General features: G+C 31.2%; 2 protein-coding genes across 2 annotated transcripts in view; one reads left to right on the top strand and one right to left on the bottom strand.

Annotated features, from left to right (window-relative positions):
- Window positions 1-26,852, top strand: part of LOC107436604 (uncharacterized) — a 124,343-nt gene that overhangs the window by 72,672 nt on the left and 24,819 nt on the right. The window contains exons 18-21 of the mRNA XM_087152683.1: window positions 5,728-5,855; window positions 8,432-8,595; window positions 11,444-11,542; window positions 24,778-24,889. Of these exons, the coding sequence (XP_087008809.1) occupies window positions 5,728-5,855; window positions 8,432-8,595; window positions 11,444-11,542; window positions 24,778-24,889 (503 nt within the window). The remainder of the gene's footprint in view (window positions 1-5,727; window positions 5,856-8,431; window positions 8,596-11,443; window positions 11,543-24,777; window positions 24,890-26,852) is intronic.
- On the bottom strand, window positions 15,007-18,879 carry LOC147802210 (THAP domain-containing protein 1-like). The gene is made up of 3 exons (XM_087153349.1): window positions 18,740-18,879; window positions 17,301-17,470; window positions 15,007-16,552 (listed from the first exon to the last, which is right to left on the bottom strand). The coding sequence occupies exons 2-3, from the start codon at window positions 17,454-17,456 to the stop codon at window positions 16,421-16,423; spliced, it is 288 nt and encodes a 95-aa protein (XP_087009475.1). The 5' UTR covers window positions 17,457-17,470; window positions 18,740-18,879; the 3' UTR covers window positions 15,007-16,420.

The following is a 26,852-nucleotide window of genomic DNA, read 5'->3' as shown; positions in this document are numbered from 1 at the left end:
TTTTCAGTTTGTTCTACGTGACTTTCAGTCTGATTTGCTCTCAACAAAATCCAACATTTTGGTGCCGAAATAACTCGGTAAGTCATACTGAACTTTTATAATTACTTTCGTCAAAAATCTGAATTGGAATGGCTACCGGTAGTGAAAAACTTGTAATATTTAAACGCAAACGAACAACGCTACGCCTAATCGGAGTTGTCAAGCGATGTTTACGAAAGGTACTCGGACGAGCACTTCTTGACGAGGAAGGTCTGTCCACGGCCCTCATTGGAATAGAAGCCGCTCTGAACAGCCGACCATTGATATACGAAGATGACAGTTCCACAGCCTTAACACCAAGCCATTTCTTGACAGGACGGAAACTAACGGCCATTCCATCCAGCCCAAATAACAACACAAAGCTAAGAAAATTCTACAAGCAGCAGCAGGACTTACTCGACTGCTTTTGGAAAAAATGGTCTAAGGAATATTTGCTTCAATTGCGGTCATTTCATCAAGTTCGTAATCAGGACAATATCATTAACATCCGAATTGGCGATATTGTACTTCTACAAGAAGATGTCCGACCACGTCACATGTGGAAGAAAGCTAGAGTGGTGAACTTGCATGAAGGACGAGACGGAAAAATAAGATCCTGTGAGCTGAGAGTGAATGGTCACAATATAACCCGTCCGGTAGCTCTGGTCATCCCCCTCGAGGTCGACCAGGGTGGGGAGGATGTTGAGGTTTGAGTTCGAGATTAGTTAGATAGTTTGAGTTTCCTGTGCTGGCAACATCTTATTGTTTTTATATTCTTTTTGGATGTAAATAAAAGTTAAGTTTTCAGTTTGTTCTACGTGACTTTCAGTCTGATTTGCTCTCAACAAAATCCAACACTGGGTGCTAATTAATAAACGCCTCTTAATTTTGTTCAATACATCTTTATATATAAAATTCAAAGTTTGCATGTGTACAAGAACGTTTTTACTTTAAGAACTTGAGAGGGGGGTACCAATTAAAATCTAGCTTTTTTCTGCAATTTTTAAATTTTCATGGGGTATTTTTTTGAGCTATCATCACTTTCCAGCAGCATTCAGTTTTCACACAGTATAGAAAAAATTAAAACTAAGTATTTAAACTTATTTTTAGATATTACTATTATTTTCTTTATAAAATAAGAAATATCACTTTTTTTAAAATAGAGTATTTCGAAATGTCTCTTTGAGACTGGCCACTGATGGTTGAAACGACGCTTTTACTTCAAACTTCATGCCATTGCCTTTATTATTTCTCTGGGTTTAAAATCTGGTAAAATATATTACCAGACTTACTCATAACATGGCAGTTTTTTTTTTATTTAGTTCTAGATAACATAGATCAACATGCATGACAAAAACTTATATTTTAATCTGCTTCTTATCAGTACTGCAACTATTCTTTGAAATTGACGGGTTATGTATGGTGCAAATCTAAAGATTGCGCTCTTGAGTAGCAACCCATGCAATACAGCTCTGATAATTCAACTTTATAATGCCATTCGAAGTCTTACCGTGACTCTCTACCATCCATATATATATATATATATATATATGTATGTATATATATATATATATATATATATATATATATATATATATATATATATATATATATATATATATATATATATATATATATATATATATATATATATATATATATATATATATATATATATATATATATATATATATATATATATATATATATATATATATATATATATATATATATATATTATGCTGCTGAGAGCCCTTTCATTTTGCTTATTACTTAAAATATTGTTTTTAAATGTTAATTAATACATCTGCTTAAAATACTGTAATGCTCATCACTTTGGTGCACTAGGTGCTAAGAAACGAACTGATTTCCTAAGAAAAATCATGTGAATAACCCTGTTTGGGACTGTTTTCATATTATTGTAAAAAATGGCTCACCATGCTAAAAGTAAGGAAGGCAGACTTACAATTTATTGCCGCTGAATTAGCTGTTGAGAATCTTAAGATTTCATGTTTTGAAAACAGCGATCGTAGTAAATCCTACTTATGAAAAAAAAATTGCGAGAGTAATGCCAAATTCATAAATTAATAGACGAAAAGAAGGACATTATTAAAGGAAATTAGAAAAAAAAAAACATGGAGTTAGAATTACGAAATGCTACTTTAGAATCAGAAAACGCAAAAATAGATCTCGGATTGATGAAGAATCCCTGTCAGATCGTAAGTAAATAAATTTTTTTAAAAACTGAACTTGAGAAAGAATCACTTTAGGAATTAGAGAGGATAAATTTAGAGATTAATAGATTAGAGAAGTTAATAAAAGAGAATGCGACCAAATAATGTAACGATTTCGAAAAACTCAAATACAATTTCAGTTGAGAACACAGCGTTTGAAACATTAACTCTGCCGAATCTCAAAGAAACTTATTTTTTCCTAAAAACAGACTTCAATATTAAAAAAAGCACCTGAGGAAGAGGCAATTCATCAAGTTTACTGGGAAAGAAAGCTGCAAATATTTTAATTTACATTAAAAATGAGAACATAAAATAAAATATATAATTTTCAAAGTGTTTGAAACAGCCCCTTTAGCATGTTTGCCGAAACGCTTCAAAACGTTTGCCGAATAGAACTCATGCATCACGTGTTTTAGTTCATTTTTACTGTAAACTGGGAAACTTTTCAAATTTTTAAACATTAAAAGAGCTAACAATTAGTAATAAATGTTACCAGTGAGTTATAAATTATACCAGTTACTGATAAATTATTATCGATTTGGAAACCTTGACGCACATAAAACAGGAAAGAAATTAGTTTGCACCTTTGATTTGCGGTAAGGCTGGTGATTTATATTTTACATCGAAAAATAATTTAAGTGCATTCTCATAATACTAGATATAGCAGGTACGAATATAACTCATAAAAAGAAAGGAGAGATATCCCCATCAAAGTCAGAAAGAAGAATTAAAACTAAAAGAGAATAAAAGAGGAATTTAAAAAAAATTCCGTTTATATTTTAGTGAGAATCCTATGGCCCCTAAGTGTAATCAAAGATATCTGAATAAAAAAAAAGACTCAAATCAAAACAGACGCAGTTGTAGTTGCAAAAATTTACGCTTCTTCTTCTTTTTCTTCTTCTTCTTTGTCAGAACAACAGCTCCTTGCAAGCCTTGGCGTCCTCAACAGCAAACAAATGACAGCGCCTCCTATCTATGGCAACTCCCTTTCAATTTTTGATCTTTAGGGTTTTCAGGTCATTTTCGATGTCGTTGAGCCATCTAGTAAGGGGTGTGCCTCTAGGATGTGACCCCTCGTGGTTCTTAAAGGTGACGATTCTCATGGCGCTATTTTCTGGGCTTCTCCATGGATGACCCAGCCATCTCAGCCTATTACTGCGGATTATTTGTGTAATTTGGGGCTGCTTATAGAGTCGGTGGAGCAGAGAACAGTTTTGTCTCTACAACAGTAACATTTCTTTTGAAGTAGCCTAAAAATTTCCATTTAAAAACCCAATAATTTTTCATTGGATATTTCTATAAATTATAATATGTAACCCTCCTAGGCATTCCTGGTGAGTCTTTTCCGGCCTCTGATGGGGCTATTTTTTTCTTATTTAAGCGATTAATTTCTGATGTTCCATTATTTAGGCTTATGGTACACGACCGCCATTTTCTCAATGCTATTTTTACATTTCTTCTTATCGCTAATTTTAATTTTGCTTTCTTTAATTTTAATAACTTCATTCATTATTTATTTTCTTTTGTAAATGCATTTTTTTTTTCAATTTCATAATTTTCGGATCTAATGGCTATTTATTTATAGACATTAATTTTGTTATTGAGATATCAATGTTATAGGTTTTCGCTATATTAACTTTCGCCATTTTGTGTACGTTGACTTTGATTCTTCTTTTAATATGATTACTGCACTTTAATTCTCTGATTTCTTATGTTATGCCTTTATTTTATCCTTTTCTGATTGATAAATATAACTGTCTTATTTTTGTCTCATTGATTTCATATAATTTTTTAAACATGCATCATTTTTCAAAATTTTTTGTCGATTCTCTCCATTTGAAAATCAAAATAAACTATATAACGAAAAATACAGTTATATTAACTATTCAATTTTACATAATGATTTTTCCAACCAATTATTTTTATTATTACATTATTTCCTTGTTATATTTCTTTTGATACCTTTTACTTGTATTACTTTTGCTTAATACTTTTTACTTGGTGTCTTCAATCAACATAGAAGTCTACGTACACATTGGTAATCATTTTTGTTTATTACACATACCCTAGTGTTATAGTGAATAATGTGTTGGGTAATAGCGCATTGTCCAACGTATTATTTATAATAAGTAATGGTGTTATAATAATTATATTCAATCATTCGTTAGATTTGGTAAAAATTACTACGTATAATAGTACATATTGATTGCATTGATCGTTTAAAATAAAAGATTTCAGTCACTTGTAACCTGTTATCGCGTCTTGTTGTGATTACAAGTAGTCATAATCACTTTTAATCTGAAATCATTACTTGTAACTTTTGAAATAATTACAAGTAGTTTATTACCATGCATGTTTTATTTGTAGTTGTCATAATCATAGAGTATTCCGTGGCCACTTTTGTTGACCCGTGAAATTATTCAGTTATTCTTGACTATAGAATAAAGAATAATGAGCGATTTATTCTTTATTCAAAATATTTCTGACTAATGAATAAATCTTTATTCATTTTTCAGGAAGATTTTGAATAATTATTCATCATTCTTTATTCATTATTCTGAACGACAAATGCCCATCTATGACTGCAATTATTATTCAAAAGTCGCGGTTGACAGTCAGTAAATCTCAATGTACAGATTTGACCTAAAATCTACTTTTTGATACCATAATAATAATGGTCTTATTTGAAGTATGATTCTCAGCATGATGGGGCATTCTAAATAAGAAGTACTTGAGAAGTGTATCTCATTTTTGGAGTAAGTCGCACCCTAGCTTCTAAATGATTATCCAGGAGGGAGAAAGAGTTGCATTTGTACTTCGTTACTATAATGTATAGTAAATCTAGCTTGGATCACAGTTCTCTCAAAGCGTGGTGCTATTCGAAAAATGCTGGCTCTTGTGAAAGCTTATCCAATTTTTACATCAAGTTACTCTTTAACCTCGAAATGACTCTCAAACAGGAACAAGTGTTGCAATTGTTTTCTCACCGCAAAAGCTCAAAGTTAGGAGATCACACCGGCGATACCGTATCTTAATTTCCAGACAATCGTCAGCGAATGTTGCAATTTTTTGACAGGAATCGAGGATCAACTTCGACCATAAGAATAGAATAGGGCTCTAAATTCTCATTGTATTGCCTATTTAAATTAAACAAATGCTTCGATGAGGGGCCCTTCATTGAAATAACTGCTTGACACTTCCCCCGCAAGAATATTCCGTTTCTTTACCACCTGTGAAATGCTTTAAACGTCATATTTGGATAACTCAATTTTTCAAAAAAATTCGATAAAGAAAGAAGAATCTATAAAGATCAAAAAATTTAATGTTACCATTTTGAACTGTTTCACGTAGAAAATTTAATAAATTTTAATAGAATACATATTTTGGAATAATTGAATATATTATATGCATACGAGTACTAAAATACAATGTGTTATTAGTACTTTTTTTCATCGAATTTATTTTTTCTTTCCAGCCTGTCATACTTCAAAAAGTCAAGTGTTTCCACACCAACTGACTCTGGTTTATTGAGTGGCTGTTGGACTTTGAATACGGTTTTTGGAAGACCAAATGCAAAGCCAAGTGTAGTGACTTCGAGTGGGAGTAAGATATAACTTTTTTCTTTCCTCGTATCATGAAATTTTGTTTACCAAACATTTTGAAGCTATTTCCCACTAGGCATAACAAAAAGTTTTGACACTGAATTACAAATCACCTTTTTTAAAGTGAAAATTAACTTAGTTAATAATCGGAGCTGAAGATTCTAAATTAAATAAGATTAGTTCATGTTAGAGAAAATGTCTTTTAAATAGAATGTTATGAAATCATACCAGCCTGTATTCCCAGCCAAAATATTGTTCAGAAAAGCTTTAAAAATGGCAATTAAAAGAGCAATTAAAAGAGCTCCTCATTGAGGAGATAACTATTAAAACAAATTTAAGAAGTACGGTAAACAAGTGTGCGCAAAGCAGCTATCTTTCGTTTAAGGTATTGTTTATGTTATGAGTGGCAACTGAAACCGCAAATGGTTTCCGATGAACAGAAGTTAGAAATTCATGCAATTCCAAGTAATAAGAACCTCTAAGAAAGTTAAACACTTACTACTTCTTCGAACGTGAATTGTATCGAAAAATCTATAAAATCCGTACCATTGATAACATAGCCAGCATCAGCATTGTCCAACAATGTCAGCACTACCCATCAATGATGTTCAATTTTAATGGTAAATTTTATCGAATAATTGATGACTTGACTGTTTACTTCTTAGGTGATCTGAATAGGCATTATTTTGAAGTAAAACTCCTTGATTTATTAGAGTTTTCTTTTTATAGACGATAAGTCCAGCATTGTTTAATATTAATCGCTTGCTTAAATTTGACAAACTTAAACTTGATATTCTTCTAAAGGCAAAGATTACTTTGTTCATAAAATATATAGTTATTATAATTTCAGGTACGCATATTTTGTAGATTTGTTATCGTGTCTAAATGAATGAACATCCAGATTAGAAAAATATGGAACTGTAAAAAAATTAAACTTTAGGAAAACAGAACATTTGAAAAAATAAGAAAAATTAAAAGAGAAGTATTTTTACATTAAGCAATCTAAAGGTCCTTTCCTAACAAATTTCCTAACGAAATTCAGGTTATATCATGTAATGTAGTGAGAATTTTTGCGCTAACATTCGGTAACACTCAAAAGTTTCCAAAATTACTGCAAAAAATACTGAAACCTACTCACAGAAAACAGAAAAAAGCATAACCATTTTCTAAATTGGAGCCGTTTGCAAACCCGTGCATTTAGTTCGAAGTTATTTAGTCAAAGTTTTGTCTTAAAATTTGTCTTTCTCAATTCACATATTTTCACCTAGAGTGCACAAAAGTGCTCAACTTTTGATAATACCCATGAATTTAAGAAGTGGTAAATGGTTGGAGTACTGTATGGTGCTTCAATTCATACTAGCACTGGAATACTTATTTATTTTTGTCAAAATAAGTCTTTTTTTTTGTTGTTTAAAAATTCAACAAAATTAATATCCGGTACTTCGTTTAAATTAATTAATTATCATATTTTCGGTAAGGCTTTCAAGCTATTAACAGTTGAGTTAGAGTGCATGAAACACAGATCATTAGAATGAAAGTTATTCACGGTGTACTGTTTTTCTCCCTACTGTTTATTGAAACAACTTTAACTAAAAATATACTTTATTCTCACGCTTTTAGTTTTTGAAGTTTGAAGGACATAATTATTGTGATGTTTTGACAATAACTCTATCCTTTTCCCTTAGAATATTTATGTGTGTACGTGAAACTCAGTTCCCATTTTTAAAACTGTACTGTTTCCATACTGTTTCCCAAAAAATATATATTTCTGAATGTTTTAGTTTTTGAAGGCCTTAATTACCTGATATCCTGGCATCAACTGTGACATCCTTTTCCGTAATAATATTTATGTGTGCACATGAGTCTTTGAGCTCTTTTTGAGAATGTCTATTTCTAGTCGGTAGCCATGGGAAAGAGAGTAAATAGGGAATTGCATCGTAGCTCTAGCTCAATCCTTTTTTTTATATGGTGACACATTTTTTTTTAAATAAAATCTTATTCAAGCTAAAAATTTGATACTTTGATGCATTTTTGATGCGATGCGTAGTTTTTGATGTATTTCAACTTTTGCTACTTCGTCCCTAAAAATGCTACATTAGTTTTAAAAACTGGGGTTGAGATGTTTTCATAAATGATGGCATTGAACAACGGGCAGATGTGAAATATTGGTAAGAGTTTGTAACCATTTACTTTCTTCCTCTTTCCTCGATATTTCATGCGTGTATTAGCAAACAAATCCTAATGGCCATAAATTTCCTTCGCTCTTACACGAATCTTAAGAATGTATAAGAGAATGGTAAATTAGAGAACAACCTATGCATTTTAAAATGCTCATTGTAGTTCCAAGTATCTTTCAAATATATAAGATTTTTTAAAGTGCCTGATGGTTTTCAAGTAAAAGAAAAATAATACATGAACAACAAAAAAATGAATGGAAAATAATATCATTTAACAGTAATAAATTACATTAAGCTTTTTGTTTTGTGTTTTACCTAGTTTGATAAGTTATGCTTTAAAAATTAAATAAGCATATTACTGTTCGTTTGCTATTTATTATATTTCATTCAATTATTTCAGCTATAGTTCTCAATATATCCATTGATGAAAGGGAATATATGTATTTTCATCATCCTCCTGAAGGGTTAATATCCATTCACAATCCGTACCGCATTGTCAATCCTCACATTGAAGGCTTCACTTTATCTTTGAAAACACAACGACATACTTTTCATTTAAAGAAGGTAACTCTATTTATACTTTAAAACTCATACTTTTATGCCATTAACTATCTGAAGGTATGCTCTTCGCATTAGGTAAATATTATCTTACCTTTAATCGGCATTTATCAATACTACGATATAGTGCAATAAACTGAACTAAGTTCATAAATATAATAAATTAAACTAAGTTTAATAATTTTTTTTCAGAATTATTTCAAATGGCAATCAAAGCAATCGATCCAAATTACATGCTTACTGCTATATTTTCTACCACAGGGGGCCCAAAAATACTAATTTTCGTTTTTGATTTATAGTCAGCCGCTCGAACTTTTGAAAGACTTAAAATTTACTGATAAGTAAGAAAAAAATCATGATCTGAAAACTTCATAAGTTATAAAATAATTATCTACGTACTTCGTTGAAAAATTTAAAAATGTGAAAAACTGTAAGTTGAAGAGGTCTTAATAAAAGAAAACCTTGATTATTTCGTGAGGCACAGTAATAAAGATCTCAGGGGAAAAAAATTCGAGGTTTTTTTTCCTAATCAAAACGCAAAAACTTGTCCAATGAGTTACGACACCTGAGCCGAAGTCTTTTAGAGAAAATCATTAAAAGTGTAAAACTAAACCTTGGCTGAAGAAGCCACGGCGTCAAAGAGTACCAAAGAGCACTGAGATGTTATCGATATAATCATTTAGGGCACATGGGGAAGGACTATCAGAATAACCAGTTGCAATAAAACCTAATGCTTCCATTGTAACGAGATCGGATATCACGCCAAGACATGCAAAGAGATGATCAAATGCGTTAACTACCATGAAACAATCATGAAGTTTGGATAACGCTTGGAAGTTAAACAGAGTGCTTTGAAGAAGTCCTGTCCATATACCAACGAGCAATAGATAGAATTCAAGGAAAAATAAATTTCAACTAGGCAGGTCCTAGAATCCAACTGTGATTGCAAGCCAATTGTAGCGTTCTCCGATATTCTGCACCTTTTATTATTTTTTATTTTAATTATTATTTTAAATTTTTTTTTGTAATTGGTTTTATTGAAACTGGTTCGAGGTAATGAGCATTCCAAATCATATTATTAAAATTGAGAGAAGGAAGGTTGCTTTAAAAAAATTCTAAACGTGTTGTTTACCAGAAAAACGCCAACAGCCATCAGGTGATTCACCAAACAAGAGTCTAAAGCGGTGTTGGAATCGCGGCCCAGTCATTGGCTACAGACGAGTTGGCGCTGAGGACCTTGGATTTACTGTTTGGTGTGGGCAGGCCTCTTCTGCTCATGGACAAGATTGTGGTCCTTGCTTACTGCTCGCATATTGCATGTTTCGTTCGACTCTGACGACAACTCATGCATTTCCAACAAATAAATTTCTTGGGTGTTACAGTTTAATTTATTAGTAAAGTTATTAATGTATTAAAAATGGATAGGCTGAAATCATTTGGAAAGTACTTGCATTTGGACATAGCCATGATAGAAATAGTTAAATGATTGATTTTTTAATAATAAAATTAAGACCGAAAATAGTATAAAAGGTAATTAAATTAAGGGGAACGTGATCGTTAAGGAAAGTAGTAGTGCAATGCTATCGTGGTATAACAATAACCCATTACGTGCAAAGGGTCACAAAGTGTGAGGTTTGAAAAAATTAGATAAATAGGTATCACAAAATTTTGGAATAAGGGCGAAACTAAAATAAATTAAAGGTTAAAGATAAATACGATAATGACATGCTATATCCAGACATAAATATATCATTCAATGTAATTTAGTCAATATAAGGTTTCCAAAGAGAGTTAAGTAAGTGCCCATTACGATAAAAAGGTACTCACCACATACAGGAGAAATTAATGAAACAAACAACGAATTGAAGATTCACATAACAGCAACTGAATTTATTTTTATTATTTTTTTTTAAATCACGTAATCACACACAAAGAAAAATAGTTAAATATGAATTTAGAGATATTATTTCACTAATGACAAGGTTTTTGCGGAGAAATGAGTAACAAAGAGTAAATTAGAAAAGGTAATATAAAGGTTCGCAATCAAAGGTGAATTTGAAGAGTGATAAGAAAAATACAAAATCATTTAACTTACAGAAATTACTGATTTACGAAGAAAATTTAAAGATACGAAAGGGTTGATATGAAGAACATTAAATTATTGAAAATTGTAAAGAATTTAGTGATTCTACATTGATATTTTAGGTTAAAAAAATTGGGATGTTGGGAAAATAATTAATTACGGACTGAAATCCGCATCTCGGAGAAAAAAAAGTAACAAGCAAGGAGGTTAGAGAGAGAATGTATCAAAAGTGACTTAAAAAATTCGTTAACTGGTGTAGGACCAGGAAAGTTACAGCCAATTAAATCTAAAGAGGAGGAGAGTTTGAAAAATTAAAGGAAAGAGATTGGTTGGTAAGCATCCCTAAAAAATAAAAGAAGTAAAAAAGAAAGAGGAGTTTATTCTTCCCCACAGGAAGTGCGATGACCGGGTTGACCATGAGGGAGATCAACAAGAAAGTTAAAGTAAATATAATTGCTATATTGGAGGGGAAAAGAAGGAAAAAGGTTTAAAGAAAAATTAACGGCTTAGGTTAAGTTAAAGATTAGATTGTCACTTTACATTAAGTGTAAATGTGACATTGGGCTTAAGGCTTCAACTCTTAAATTTCTATATTTTGGTACAATGCACTTATTTTACATTGAATTTTGTGATTTATTTCAAATGATTGTGTGTACAGATGCTTTAACATATTTTATCAATTTTTGTACCAGTAGAGAAAGACAAAGGTGAAGCCAGAGATACAATTCCCATTCATAGAATGGTTTTAATTTTTCTTTGCTCTGTTTACAGGTGGTGAAGAAACTTCTTCCATATCCATATGACACTAATTGCATTGATTACATATCCAGGTGGAAAGAAAGAGGAGGCAGGGGACCAATGAATAATGCAGTAAGTAAAAATAATAAGTATCTTCTTTTCTAGCCATATACATATTAGAGCTGGGAGAAAACCGCTATAGTGATTAACTTTATTTTCAAGTTATTTTGAGTTTAGAATAGATGCTTTATTTAAAAGGAAGAAATTGGCAAAAGAATATTGAAAATGGGTTGATGCCTCGCGCATGATACTTAAAACTCATAAAGACTGAGAAATGTGAAAACTTTTCAATGTCAATTAAAATTGTGCAATTGTCATGTTGTAGCTTCTAATGCATATTTAATAGTTTAAAAAAAATGAAATACATTAAAGTATCGTTATTAACTCTATGATTTCTAATTACTAATTTCTCATGAGCTCGAAAAACAGGAATTGTATACATTTTTTCAAATTTCTTGCCATTTACTTTTGCGGCTAATGAACCACCACATCCACTTACAACTGTGCATTTCGCTTGCTATAGTTTCTTATGTTTCTATTAAGGATTTAAGAAAAGGAAATAAATGTAAATTTATTTATAATTTCTAAGTACACTAGAAAAACCCGGAAAACATAATTTTTTCAATTTCTTGCTTTATACTGCCATGGTATATTAGCTACCACATAAAGAAGGGCAAGGTTTTGAATGCTCTTACAACTGTGGATTCCTGAAAAGATTGCCCTGAAGAGATTTCGTTCACAGCAAATTATCAAAACATGAATGATGCTTACACGAGAAATTCTTATCAAATTTTCAATTGAAACAAACAGCAGACGTGTCTGTTTTTCTAAAGAAGCAAGGATACTAAGTCAAAAAATATTATGATCATACAGCAAAACATCTATGCTATGTCTAACTACAAGATTATTAAAATATTATATGTTTATCGTAATTTGTAGGAATTTGTACAATTGTCAAAGAGGCAAAGAATTATTATAGCGGAAGGGATAACTTGATTGGCCATCCTCGCAAGTCATGGACTCCTTGTGTGGTAAATGGTAACTGGTGCACATTAAATCTGTCTAGTCACAAAGCCTCCCATGTTCCCATAGCAAATCAATACATCTGGAGGTTATGAATTGGAGATTGATTGTTTTCTAGTTTAGGTCAAAATTACGATCTGTGGATTACGATCTGTACTCATGTCCATAACTTAAGAATACTTTAGAATCCCACGAAAAGTTAATTGTAAAGTAAAAATTTCTCCTGTACATTTATCACGCAGATCTTCAAAATTACGAGGCAAATTACAGGGAACCAACAGATGACGCCGATAGTACGTCACAATGACGAAAATGTAAGAGAGGAGTTCATAAGGTATGGTTGCAAATAAGTAAATTTGTTCGCAAGTTTTCTGTAAGTCATTCAGTGTCATAACCAAATAGTTTATGACACGGTGGACGGTTTCTGTGTTCGTGAAATTGCCCGACATTTCATCTCTAGGCTAGGCGTTTCATATTAAGATGGAAATGTCAGCAGACGTTACAGTACATGCCACCACTGAGTGTCAATGTCAAATTTAGAGCCGAATGAGAGCACCGCATCCAAGTAATCACGGGTACTACAGCATCAAGGCAATCCGTGTTCAAACATTAGAGAAATATTGGAATAAAATGTCTGTCATATCTGTTTTACTCTCGGGAACTCACTGTTCACAGCAATCAGTCTGGAGGTGGTTACAATGGGTTGTTCTCCGAGGAATCCAGGTTTAGCTTGCAGTCTGATTCACGTTGGAATTCTACATGGATTACCCATGACCACCAATCGTAACCATTACGGTGGTTTAGGATTGATCGTTTGGGCTGGAATTATACTAAGCACCAAAACTGCATTTTCAAATCGGAACCATAATAGGCCAAATTTTTCGAAGCGTCATTCTGAAGCAACGAGCTTGGAAGAATTTCGTCTGTCACTTTCTTCATGTGTGCCGGAATTCGTAGAGCATTGCTTGCTGAGAGTAGATAAGCTCGATATTACGATACTTGGCATACCACATCGTTGTACGGACAGTAGTTTACTATATGGGAGATATGCAATGTATTAACCAATGTACTAACCATACCAACTATGCAATTAAGCTTTTCTAAGGAAGATATTTTTTAAAATTAACCTTAGATGCAAAAAATCGTTGTTTTTATGAATGATATTGTGGCGAAATCATCGTACTTGATTCTAAAAGTTCATGCTCTGGCGAACCTAAAATATGCAATCTACGCTCAAAGTAATTTTTGTTATCTATTTGAACTGAACTGAAGTTCAAGAAATAAATCGTGGTCATCTCAAACTTCGTTACCATCGAAACCATTGCGATACTTTGTTCTTTTTCTCTACTTTTCTTTACTTTACTTATCTCTTTTTTCGGTAACCTGCCTTACGTTTTTCTTCAGCTTTTACTTGGTCAATTATTCTTCTATGGTTTTAATTTTGTTAAGTTTTCATTAAAATTATGTTTAAATTTAGCATTTCTCCAAATTATTTATCTTTGGTGACAGACTCAACTGAACACGCAGACTCATAAATAACGCAGCCGTTTTCTCGCCAAAGATAAGTGGTGACCCGGTTTTTGTGTGGATTTAGCCAACACCCTCTGTAACTAGACAAGGCCTGAGCGCGTGAAGAATGAGTCATCAATAGTAGTCCGTCGCTTTTCCTCTCTGCATCAGCGGCTGAGAATATGTACGCTTAACTTAAGAATTTCTCGTTGAGCAAAGATATTACCATTATGTGATTTTCGCGAGAAAAAGTTATTTTCAAGTTTATAATATTTTTTTAATAAACATTTCCATAAATGGTTAAAGACAACATCTTTCAATTTAATAATATTAAAAAAAGATCGTAATTAATATTTTTTGTAAAAATTATTTTTTCCTTTAACTGAAACTTTGTATGGAAATATTTTATGCAATTTCCAATTTATTTTTCTAATGAATCACAAATAGTTATTTTTAACAAATTTTAAGAAACGTGATGTGATTTTTTAAAACTTTTTTTTTGACAAATTTAATATATAATCACTCAATAAATAGTAATTTATTTACTTTGTAAATTTTATTAATATTCTCTCAATTTTATTAGCAAATCGAAAATACGGCAAATAAATTAATACAATCAAAATCAAATAATTTACTTAATATTCTTAAATTCTAATTTATCTATTTCATACATAATTTAAATTTGTCGTTTTTTGTCATAGAATGGAAGCTTTATTCCACAATGCAGTTAACTGTTCTATTAGTGAACATAATTTACTGATAGATAACTATATAACCAAATTAATTTAGTATTGATTTTAAATAGGGTGAAACACTTAAAAAAAGTTATTACAAATTTAAATTTTATTTTTTGTACATAACCTATTTAATTAAAAGTAAAGATAAAATGTTTAACTTCCAAAAATCAAATTTGAATTATCATACATTTTAAAATTTTAATTTTTTTGTACATTCACAACTGTAGTTCACAACTGTTAAACAGAATTATCGACTCATAGAGAAGATAGAGTATTTTTACTATTTTATTAGACAAAAAATATCAAAATATAAAGCTATATAAAAGAGTCAAATTATTTACAGAACATTAATGAAATTTAAATACATCATGAACTAGTCACACAAGTTTTTATTCACAAAATGGAATGAAAAATTTACTTCTAAATATAGTCATGAATATAACCTACAAATATTAATAACCAATTCAATAAAATTAAATACATAATGATTTCAAATAAGCTGCTATTTTCTTAAGGACTTTAATACATAAAATATAAAAACCTATTCTTTATCCTGGTTGAAAAAAATTTTCATTAAATAAAATATATAATTTTGAATTTTTTATGCAATGTTAAAAAAGTCCTTCAAAACAATTATACAAAAATTATAGCATGATAATAGTAAATAAAATAGATTTGAAAATATATTATACAAAAACAATCTACAAGTGAAAAGAAAATTATAAATTTCATAAGCTTGTATTACACAACAAATTAAAAAAAAAATTTTTTTTTAATCAAAATCAAATACTATATTAGAATATTATTTAATTCTTTTAGATCATGAATTTTTAAATGTAGTATTAATGACATTTTTAGTCCCTAATTTGAAAAAAAAGCATTTCTAAATAATATGAATAAAAATTCGATGAACAAAAGTTTGAAATTGATAGCATATTTTGATAAAATGATTAAAAATATGCAACATTCCAAAATTAAAGAAAGGGGATGCAATATATTAAAAAAGTTGGAAGTAAAAAAAGTAAATCTTTTAAAAAGAATCAAATTGCAATTAAATTTATTTATATGTAATGTTTATTTATTTATATGTTATTTATATTAATGTTTTTCCAATGTACTTAATTTGCGTTTTTGAGAAATTTTTTTAACCACATCATTCTTGTTAGAACAATAATTTTTAAGTAACATGTTAGCGGTAGTCCAAATTATTTTTTTGACGATCAGCTCAGCAACGTGACCTGATGAGCACACATCAACATCATTAAAAACTTCAAAATCTGTTAATAAGTTCATAATCAAATTTGTCATGAAAAGCCTTTGGTGTTTAACTGCAAGAAATTGTTTTTCATGCAAAGGTGAAAGAAGTTTTTCTGCAACTGCATACGAAAAGCACACAATTCTGATTACGTTAGAATTAGGGAATTTCAAACTTCCCCTGTTCATGGAAGATATTAATTTATAACAATCATCAACTGCCAATTCTTTGTCCATGGTCAGTTGACTTTCACAAGAAACACACTTCAAATTTTTACATATTTGATAAATACAATACCCAGCCATATATACAAAAATTGGTAGTTTATCATCTAAATTTGTGATATCAATATCAGTGATAGGTATGTTGACATTTTCAGAAATATGCTCATGACATTCTGTGACATCAATATCAAATTGTGTTATGCTAAATTCTCCAAACTTGGATGACTTTAAAGTCAATAATCGACAGACTAGTCGACAATCTTTCCCCGGTTTTACTGTCGTAAATAAATGTTTCTCTTTCCACATCATGGGAATGGAAATGTAATTCACATACCTGAAAAATAAAAAAGGAAATTTTTAATACAAATTTAAATATTTACAAACAGTATTTCAATTCATAATGCTCTTTTCATTATGCAAATATTATTAATAAAAGTTCCAAGCCATCAGAATCAAATTTTTTAAATAGTTAAAAACTTATATTGTTTGTTTGAATTTCTTCATCAAGGAATTTTATAGCAAAGGTTAGCACGTTTCTGCCAAGATGGTTAAAATTACTGGCCGCCACATTTGTGGCAAAAAACTATAGAAATTAAGGAAATGACGTGAAAATAAATACTGAGATTGACATACAATGGTCAATTTATCGAAAAAACAATTAAATGTAAAACAAAGTACAGTTCATATACAAAATTATCACCATTCAAAATTAAATATTACATTGTTTGTACTCCACAGTAATTTATAGTATAACAAAAGATAAGTTTTGATGCAGTTTCTAAACTTAAACAATTTCTAACTTTTCCATGCAAGTTTTTAAATTTTCTAAGTAAATTTTTTTAAAAATTTTAAGAGGACTCTCTTTTGTTTTGCAGAACTAGAATGCATTACCATCAAACAAGATTTGTGAAACTTTCATCTATTGCATATTCTTTAAATTTGAGCCATCATTTAAATTGATTATGTAATTTTTTAGGGTTTACATTTATGAATTAGGGAATCTAACTAATTATAACAGCATGTTTCCTAATAAAACATGCTTCTCTAATAAGATATATGTTAGTATTGAAATGAAAACTTACTCTTGATGATTTGGATGGAGTAAAATTCTCTCGTGGTATACTTTTTAGCCACCTGTCGCAGAGCTCTTTAACTTCAGGGAATTTAAAAATTGAAACTTTTTCCGAAGAACTGTCATAGTTGCCTTTGCAATTGGGAACACAGCAACGAAAAGGCATTTTTAAAGATTAATCTGAAATAAGAGAGATCAAAAATAATTTAAAATTATTTGCTATAATAATAAGCACATCAATATAAATTAGCAATATTTAAGTAATACTATATTGAAAAAAATAAGTTCATATAAGATTAATTGAGGTTGTTATGGTAGAACAGTTTGACTAACAAAATCAATGCATTTTTGATAGTAACCAAAAATTTAACACATTTTTTCCATGAATATTATTCAGACTTTAAAACTCTTTGAAGCAAATTATAAACTAACTAAGTTAAAACCAGAGATTTTCGGTTAATAATTTTTTTTAAAATTCAAATTTAAAAACTGGTAACGGAAGGACATTTTTTCGACATGATTATCAAGTTATCTTACTTTTCATAGATATTCAGCCAAACTATTAAACGAAAAAATATGAATACAGAGAAAAGGGTTAATTTATTATAATTTGACTGGGATTTGAGAAAAAATTATTTTAATTATAAGAATGAGCTACTTACAGTAAACATTTTAAAAGTGCAGGTCTAAATAAATTTATTGATTATTTATTATACTTTATAATTACATACCATTTATTATTTCTTGGAAAAAACCTAGTTAATCTAACTAATTATAACAGATCACTCATTATACTAACTAATTCTATTCATATAAGAATGAGCTATTACAGTAAACATTTTAAAAGTGCAGATCTAAATAAATTTATTGATTACTTATTATACTTTGCAACTTATTATACTTTGTAATTACATACCATTTATTATTTCTTGGAAAAAACCTTTATTTATCTTGTTTTTGAACTCAAATAAATTTCATCCTAAAAATGCATTTTATCATTGCTTTGTATTTTATCATTCAATTTTCGTAACCAATTGTAACAAGCATAAAATGTGTTTAACAAGCATAATGCTTTTATAAAAGCATAAAATGTATTTATAGATGTTTCACTAACCATTCATTTTAACTTAACGTAATAAACGTAGACTTGTAAAGCTTGCAAATACAATTTCTCAAACATAAACAAATCAACAGGAATCTAAGATATAGTGTTAAATTAAGACAAACTTTTCGATTTGAATTTATCAGTTAATATTAATAATAACCAAAAATTAGTTAATGTTATATTAATTTTAATAACCACATTTTTAAATTAGTAAAATTTGTGTAGCAGAGCACTCACTTTGGTACTCATCGAATAAAATATGCAGTCTAAGCAAAGTAACATAAACAATCAAAAAGATTACAAAATAGCAAATATTTAAAAATAAAAATAACAAATGAACTTACTTTATTGTCAAAAGACGCTTTTCTTTCCCTTTGAATGGAGTTAGCTAGAAGTAATTATCGTTTAAAACAACGTTAAAGATAAAAATCCACGCGTTCACGAAAAAAAAGTAATGGCGATACAGCAGAATAGAAGCTTCGACGACTTCCAGTTCGCTACGAACGAGTAGGACTTCTCTTGATGACTCATGCTTCCGTTCTTGAAGGCCTTGTCTACTTACAGAGGGTGTTGATTTAGCGCCTCTGTTACATTTGTGGATTGAAATCTTCACATGTGCAATTGACCAACATCAAAATTATCCATTGAAATTTTCCAGAATACTTCAAAATATGCCATTGCCGGAAGAAAACAGTTCAGAAGCAGTACCAGCATCGGAAATATCACGAATAGCAGTCAAACCTCCACCTTTTTGGAAGAATAATCCTAAATTGTGGTTTGCCCAAATCGAAGCCCAATTTGAAATTTCTGGCATTACAAGAGAAGACACAAAATTTAATCATGTCGTTGCCGCCATTGAATCTCATATTTTGGATTCCATCCAAGACCTGATTATCAGTCCACCTGGAAGTAATCAATATTCCGTTTTGAAGACACGACTCATAGAAATCTATGCGGAAACCGAAACTTCAAAATTACGAACTTTATTACAAGGTGTTGAACTTGGCGACCAGCGCCCATCTTTACTGTTAAAAAGAATGCGAGATTTAGCAGGAAAGCATTTCAGCGATGATTTACTAAAATCACTGTGGCTTGATAGACTACCTGCTAATATAAAATTAGTGTTGGTTGCTTCTAGTGAACAGTTAAATAACTTGGCAACTATGGCTGACCGAATTCTAGAGTTTGTTCCTCAAACTTCAGTCAACTCTACTACAGCGCCAGACCCTACACCGAAACATCCAAGTTTGGAACATCAAATTTCAGAGTTGTCTAAACAAGTTGCTAACTTGATGGAAATAGTACATAATCGTCAAAATTTTCATAGGTCTAGAAGTCCATCTTTTAATCGCCAAATGTCACGCAACGGACGTTCTCCGTTCAGACGCCAATATGTTGAACCTTCTAATGAATTTTGTTTCTACCACACCAATTTCGGAGCCTCAGCAAGAAAATGCAAGAGTCCATGCAAATTTCGAACTGTAACCAGGGACGTAACTAAACATTCGGAAAACTAAAAAGGCGGTTGCCTAACGGCCGAAACAATCGCCAGATTGACAGAATTCTACTGGCCGATCGTAAGACTAATATCAAATTCCTAGTCGATACAGGTGCTGATGTCAGCGTTATTCCAAAACATAAGTTGTGTTGTAAGGCTGACCCTACACTTCACCTGTATGCTGCTAATGGTACAGAAATTCATACCTATGGAACAAAGTTATTAGATTTAGATTTGAACTTAAGACGCCAATTCCGATGGAAATTTATTGTTGCTGACGTTAAGCAACCTATAATTGGTATAGACTTTTTAACAAATTTCAATTTATTGGTCGATGCTCGACACAACTGTTTGATTGATGCCAATACGAAACTTTCGTCATCTGGGTTCCGAGTTCAAAACCAAGACTTTACTTTTAATTTAACTACCTTGTCTGAGCTTTTGACAGAATATAAGAAAATTTTAGCGGAGTTTCCAACGTTGACAAATTCTTGCTGTTTAGGTAAACAGAAACAAAATGCTCTAGTTTCACACTTCATTGAGACTACAGGCCCTCCTGTGTTTGCCAGACCTGGAAGATTGCGACCGGAACTTCTGAAAGCAGCTAAAAAAGAATATTCTTATTTAATGTCATTGGGAATTATACGCCCGTCTAAAAGTCCATGGTCTAGTCCTTTACATATGGTCCGAAAAGCGAATGGTGACTGGCGACCATGTGGCGACTATCGCCGATTGAATGCAGTTACTATTCCCGACAGATATCCCGTACCCTACATTCAGGACTGTACTCAAATGCTTGAAGGTAAGAAGATATTTTCTAGTTTAGATTTAAGTAGAGCGTATCATCAAATTCCAGTTAACCCTGAGGATATACCAAAGACAGCAATTACAACCCCATTTGGTTTATTCGAATATGTATTTATGCCATTTGGACTACGAAATGCCGGCCAAACTTTCCAGCGCTTTATAAATCAAGTATTATCAGGTTTAAATTTCTGTATACCCTATTTTGAGGACATTCTAATTGCCTCCACCGATGAACAAGAGCACAAAGTACACCTTGAACTCGTATTTCAAAGATTGGCCGAACACGGTTTAACTTTAAACGCTTCTAAATGTATCTTAGGCCAAGACTCTGTTTCTTTTCTGGGATGCTTAATCACACCTGAAGGGGTTAAAGCACTCCCGGCTAAAGTTGAGACTATTTTAAACCTGCCAAAACCTAAAACAATATCCGACTTAAGAAGATTCTTGGCAATGCTTAATTTCTATCGTCGTTTCATTCCTAATGCTGCACAAACCCAAGCTGTACTTCATGATTTTCTTAAAAATTCTAAGAAAAATGATAATAGATTGGTAAATTGGACTGATAAAGCTATATCTGCGTACGAAAAGTGTAAGCGTGACCTCGCCAATTCAGCCACATTGGCATATTTTCCTTCAGCTCATCCAATCTCCATTACAGTCGATGCTTCAGAAGTTTCCTTAGGCGCAGTCTTACAAGCGCACACGACCTATTGCTTTCTTTTCACGGAAATTAACTCCAGCTGAAAAGAAGTATAGTACCTACGATAGGGAATTATTAGCCATCTACTCTGCCATACGACACTTTAGAGATTCAGTCGAAGGAAAATATTTTTCTATCTTCACAGATCACCGTCCACTGGTATACGCTTTTAGGAAAAAGCATGATACTTGTTCGCCAAGACGATCACGACAACTCGACTACATTTCCCAATACACCACAGACATTAAGCATGTTTCTGGAGCTGACAATGTGGTAGCTGATACCCTGTCTAGGATAAACGATATTTGAATAGCTAATGCAAATCTGGAAGATATTGCAAAAGCTCAACAGGATGACCAGGAACTACAGAACCTATTGACAAATTCATCTTCATCACTTCAGTTACAGAAAATGGAAGTTCAGCCGAACGTTTTCCTCTACTGCGACGTGTCCAGCGACCTTGTGCGACCGTACGTGCCTGTCAATCATCGAAAGATTATTTTTGACAGTTTGCATGGCCTTTCACACCCAGGTATCAATAGCACTAAAGTACTGATCAAGCAGAGATTTATCTGGCCATCAATAAACCGAGATATTGCTCACTGGACACGTTCTTGCATAAACTGTCAAAAATCGAAGGTTCAAAGACATACTAACAGTCCTTTGCAGAGTTTCAAGTTACCTGATCATAGGTTCGAACACATCCATATTGATTTGGTTGGACCTCTCCCACCTTCAGAAGGCTATCGTTATTTACTAACCTGCATTGATCGCTATACTCGATGGCCTGAAGTCATACCCATCTCTGACATCTCTGCTGAAACTGTTGCAAAATGTTTCGTTACCAATTGGATTTCCCGGTTTGGAGTGCCAGCTGTAATAACAAGTGATCAAGGCCGACAATTCATGTCAAAATTGTTTGCCAATCTATCGTCCATGCTGGGAATAAAAAGAATACGTACCACTCCGTATCATGCTATGGCAAATGGTATGATCGAACGCCTGCATAGAACCTTAAAGCAAGGTATTATGTGCCACAACAAACTTCGATGGACCGAGACTCTTCCTATCGTTTTACTAGGAATCAGATCAGCATTTAAAGATGACTTGAAAAGTTCCTGTTCCGAAATGGTTTACGGCACAGGTTTACGCCTACCTGGCCAATTTTTTAACCCTTTCACAAAACCCATTGAAGAGTCTACTTTCATTGAACACTTGAGGGAGACAATGGAAAAGCTTACACCCGTTCCTGCTTCTGATCATTCTCGTCAAACCTGTTTCGTACATCCCGCCTTAAAAGATTCTACTCACGTTTTCATCCGAAAAGATTGGGTAAAACCTCCGTTGACCCCTCCATACGACGGACCTTTCCAGGTACTCTCTCGACAAGGTAAACATTTCACTCTGAAAATTGGATCCCGCACAACTACAATAAGTATAGATCGTCTCAAGCCTGCCTTTTCGGAAACTTCCATTCCTTTGAACTGTTCAAAATCAGAATCTCAACCTCAAGTGTTCACCAGGAGTGGTAGACGTGTGAAATTCAGAATTCCCTAGCTCCATACCTCCGGAATTTGGAGGGGGAGTTTCTGTGGCGAAATCATCGTACTTGATTGTAAAAGTTCATGCTCTGGCGAACCTAAAATATGCAATCTACGCTCAAAGTAATTTTTGTTATCTATTTGAACTGAACTGAAGTTCAAGAAATAAATCGTGGTCATCTCAAACTTCGTTACCATCGAAACCATTGCGATACTTTGTTCTTTTTCTCTACTTTTCTTTACTTTACTTATCTCTTTTTTCGGTAACCTGCCTTACGTTTTTCTTCAGCTTTTACTTGGTCAATTATTCTTCTATGGTTTTAATTTTGTTAAGTTTTCATTAAAATTATGTTTAAATTTAGCATTTCTCCAAATTATTTATCTTTGGTGACAGACTCAACTGAGCACGCAGACTCATAAATAACGCAGCCGTTTTCTCGCCAAAATATCATACATACACCATCTCCTTCGATTATTTTTTAATCTTTTTCCTTACTTTTGTTTTTGTTTGCTGGGCTTCTTGAATAAGTCACGTTTGTTTTGTTTCTGAAGTTTTATTTGCTGACATTATCCTTATAACATAAGTAGAATAAATGGTTTAATTTTAAAGAAGAATAATGAATACAGTAAATAATGAGGAAATGTTTATAGAACCAAAACTGTAGTGTGCTTCATATATATATATATATATATATATATATATATATATATATATATATATATATATATATATATATAGCTGTAAAACAAACATAAAATATACTGGGGACATGAAAATGACTGTTTTTGTGAGAATGACCCATATATATGATTATTGAAAAGATTTAAGAGAGAAAAAAGTGTTTATTTCACGAATATCAAAAGATTTTTTATTAGTTATCTCAGATAAAACTCGATGATTAACGTAAACGTGGTAGAATAGACCGAAGTAATTTTTCTAATTTTGCAGCTAATTTTTCTAATTTTGACAGGCATTTGTTTTGTTCCGAACTTTAGAAAACTAGGAAAATCTATTGCTATTTGGCGTAAATTTCGAATATAAGACAAATAAAAAAGTTCGCCGTTTTCTCTGCATTATATATGGTTAGATTCTATATAAATTAACATTATATAGATTTCGTCGTAATATTATTTTGTTTTGGTTTTCGTGATATACAATATTAGATTTTACATTTTTTGCAAGCTGCAAGTATCTTTCATCCTTTTTTCAGGGGAGGAGGGGAGTAATCAAGATAAAAATTTAGACGGTAGTAGAATGATTCAGCGATATAATATAATTTAATTTTCTGTATTGTTGAGAAGCAGTAAAACAATGAGCATTAGTTATCATGACGCTAAGTTCTCAATACGGTTAATTATTATTCTGATGAGATGAACTACAAAAAAAAACGTTTTTTGTTTTATTTGAAAACATTGCAACCATAGGGAAGGGCAACAAATAATAATAAATAGACAAATTGCTTTATTAATTGTGTTGTTATAGGCCTTTAATTATTGCAAATGATTTCGTAGTGTTATTCGCTACTGTGTAATTGTTTTTTTTTTATTCCTTAATCACAAAGAATGGGTATTTCGCTATTTATTCATTAAGCAATATGCGCGCATTAGAAGATTCCATCTCTTTAACAATATATGATCTGGAATGCCTACTTTTTAATGGCACTGGATTGCGTCAGAAAATGCTTAGTAATTGTAAATTGAAATACGTTATGATATCTATCTTTAATTTAATGACATTTAATGAGCTAATTTTTAGATCCTTTTATTAAATAAATATGCTGACAGAATATCTCTCTCTAAATTAAATTAAATTCATTCATGCTTTTTGTGTTTTAGGAATGCTATAATGAATGCCAATTAAATATTAGCTTAAAAGAAGTTGGTTGCCTTCATAGTAAGATGAGACGATATTCAATGGAAAGCGCTATTTGCCCTCATGGTTCTTTTTGTAAGTAAAAAGTTAGAATTTAAGCTATTTTTTACATACAGTTGTTTTATTTTTGATAACTAAGAATTAGTATCTTTAGCTTGGTACCGTTTCACATCATTAACTTGTTACTTTGCACAATTTTAAGTATCCAATGAAAAAATGAATAGATTATTGATTATCATATTTCAGTTGCTTTCATTTCCACAAATAAGATTAAAACCCGGAGGCCAAAGTTACCTTGATAACCAGGTTAACACTCGGTCTTTTCTTCTGGCTCTATTGAAATGTCAACAAAAAAAATTTTTGCTCTGTAATATTTTTTTTTTTAAATTAAAAGCTTATTGGTATAACATAACAAATTTGGTGAGTACACTACAGTTATTTAATATATTTGCTTATCAAACAAGTTCATATAATAAACACAGCTTACATTGTTCATGAAGCTGATCTAAGTTCTAAATCATTTAACGAATCTTTTTGACGGTAATTTATCACAGCATATTCATATAATTTACATAAGAAATACAAATTCTAAAATTTTTAATAAATTAAGATACCGATTCAAATACATTTACCAGAAAATGTAGCGACATATGGCAGTATTATGGAATTACGTGTTAATAAAGAAACAATCATTATGTGAGTTTTAATCAAATTAAAATACAATCAAAATTAAAAACATATCAATGGCAGAAGAAAAATAAATATTAGGTGAACCTGAAAGTAATGTCCTTTCGCCTCATTAAATATTCGTTTGTATTAAAAACCAATTCATTTTTTTTTTTCGATCCATTTCTATTCATTTTCGATCTGGCGTTGAAAGGTTGTGGATAACGAGGGAGAATTCATTATGGATTAAAAATAAAATCTCGAAAAGAAATATCAAATGCACCGAAATGACAATACTTTTCTGTCCACCTAATATTACAGGTAAATACTTTTAAATTAGGAATACAAAAATACTTTTTTCACCTTTTTTTCTGACGGAGGTCCTCTCTATTATCAGCAGATAGTATTAAACAGGCGTTTATAACTTCCTCTTGATGAATGCACTGATTAACACTGAACTGTGCAGCTATGATGACATAGGAGGACTGCAAGACTTCCGGTTTGTTTTTATGGGACACTGGGTGAATAGGGAAACAATGCCAAAATAATTTTTATTAATGTTTATGCTTATTACAATTAAAAAAATGGTCTGCAAAATGGTCTGACTATGATATGATACAATTTACACACACACATACACACATATATATATCAGTAATTTCTATCATATCGTTTATTTCGTAAATCAGTAATTTCTGTAAGTTAAATGATTTTGTATATATATATATATATATATATATATATATATATATATATATATATATATATATATATATATATATATATATATATATATATATATATATATATATATATATATATGAGCAGATTGAGTCAACATATGAACGAAAGACTGAGATAGGTATTTGACCTTTATTTCGCTCCCTGTTAGCGGTCATTGCTGTGTTGATGCAAATTAAACTTATTAGTAAACATATCAGAGCTGCATTGGTATCGGGCTAACCATCAGAGGTTTTCGTTGTTCTTACCTCCATTTTTCGCAAATGCTGATAAGTTCCACTTAAAAGAAATCTTCTTGAAAGTCAATGGGACTTTTTTCCTTCAAACAGATGTTCTCCTGTTTTTTAAATTCAAGAGTAAGAAGTTGAAAATAAAATTTTAAAAAAAGCTGCATATCTGCTTTTCTTTAAGAGTTAAAATCTTTAAGAATAGACACCTAAAATCTTTTGTAAGTTATATATTTGCAATAATACTGAAAATAGAAAGATTGAATGAAAAATGAGAAAGGAGAAGCGTATAAACTTTAGAGCTCATTTATTCAAATTAACTAAAGTGTCACTTATCTGTTTCTTCCATTAAGATCTTCAAGTGAAAGTTGGAGTTATTTTTGAAGGATGGGAACCACGCGCAA

The sequence above is a fragment of the Parasteatoda tepidariorum genome, chromosome 10, assembly GCF_982258835.1.
Source record: "Parasteatoda tepidariorum strain Cologne lab strain chromosome 10, Ptep-v5.0, whole genome shotgun sequence".
NCBI lineage: Eukaryota > Metazoa > Arthropoda > Arachnida > Araneae > Theridiidae > Parasteatoda > Parasteatoda tepidariorum.
This window is presented reverse-complemented; position numbering and strand designations above follow the sequence as displayed.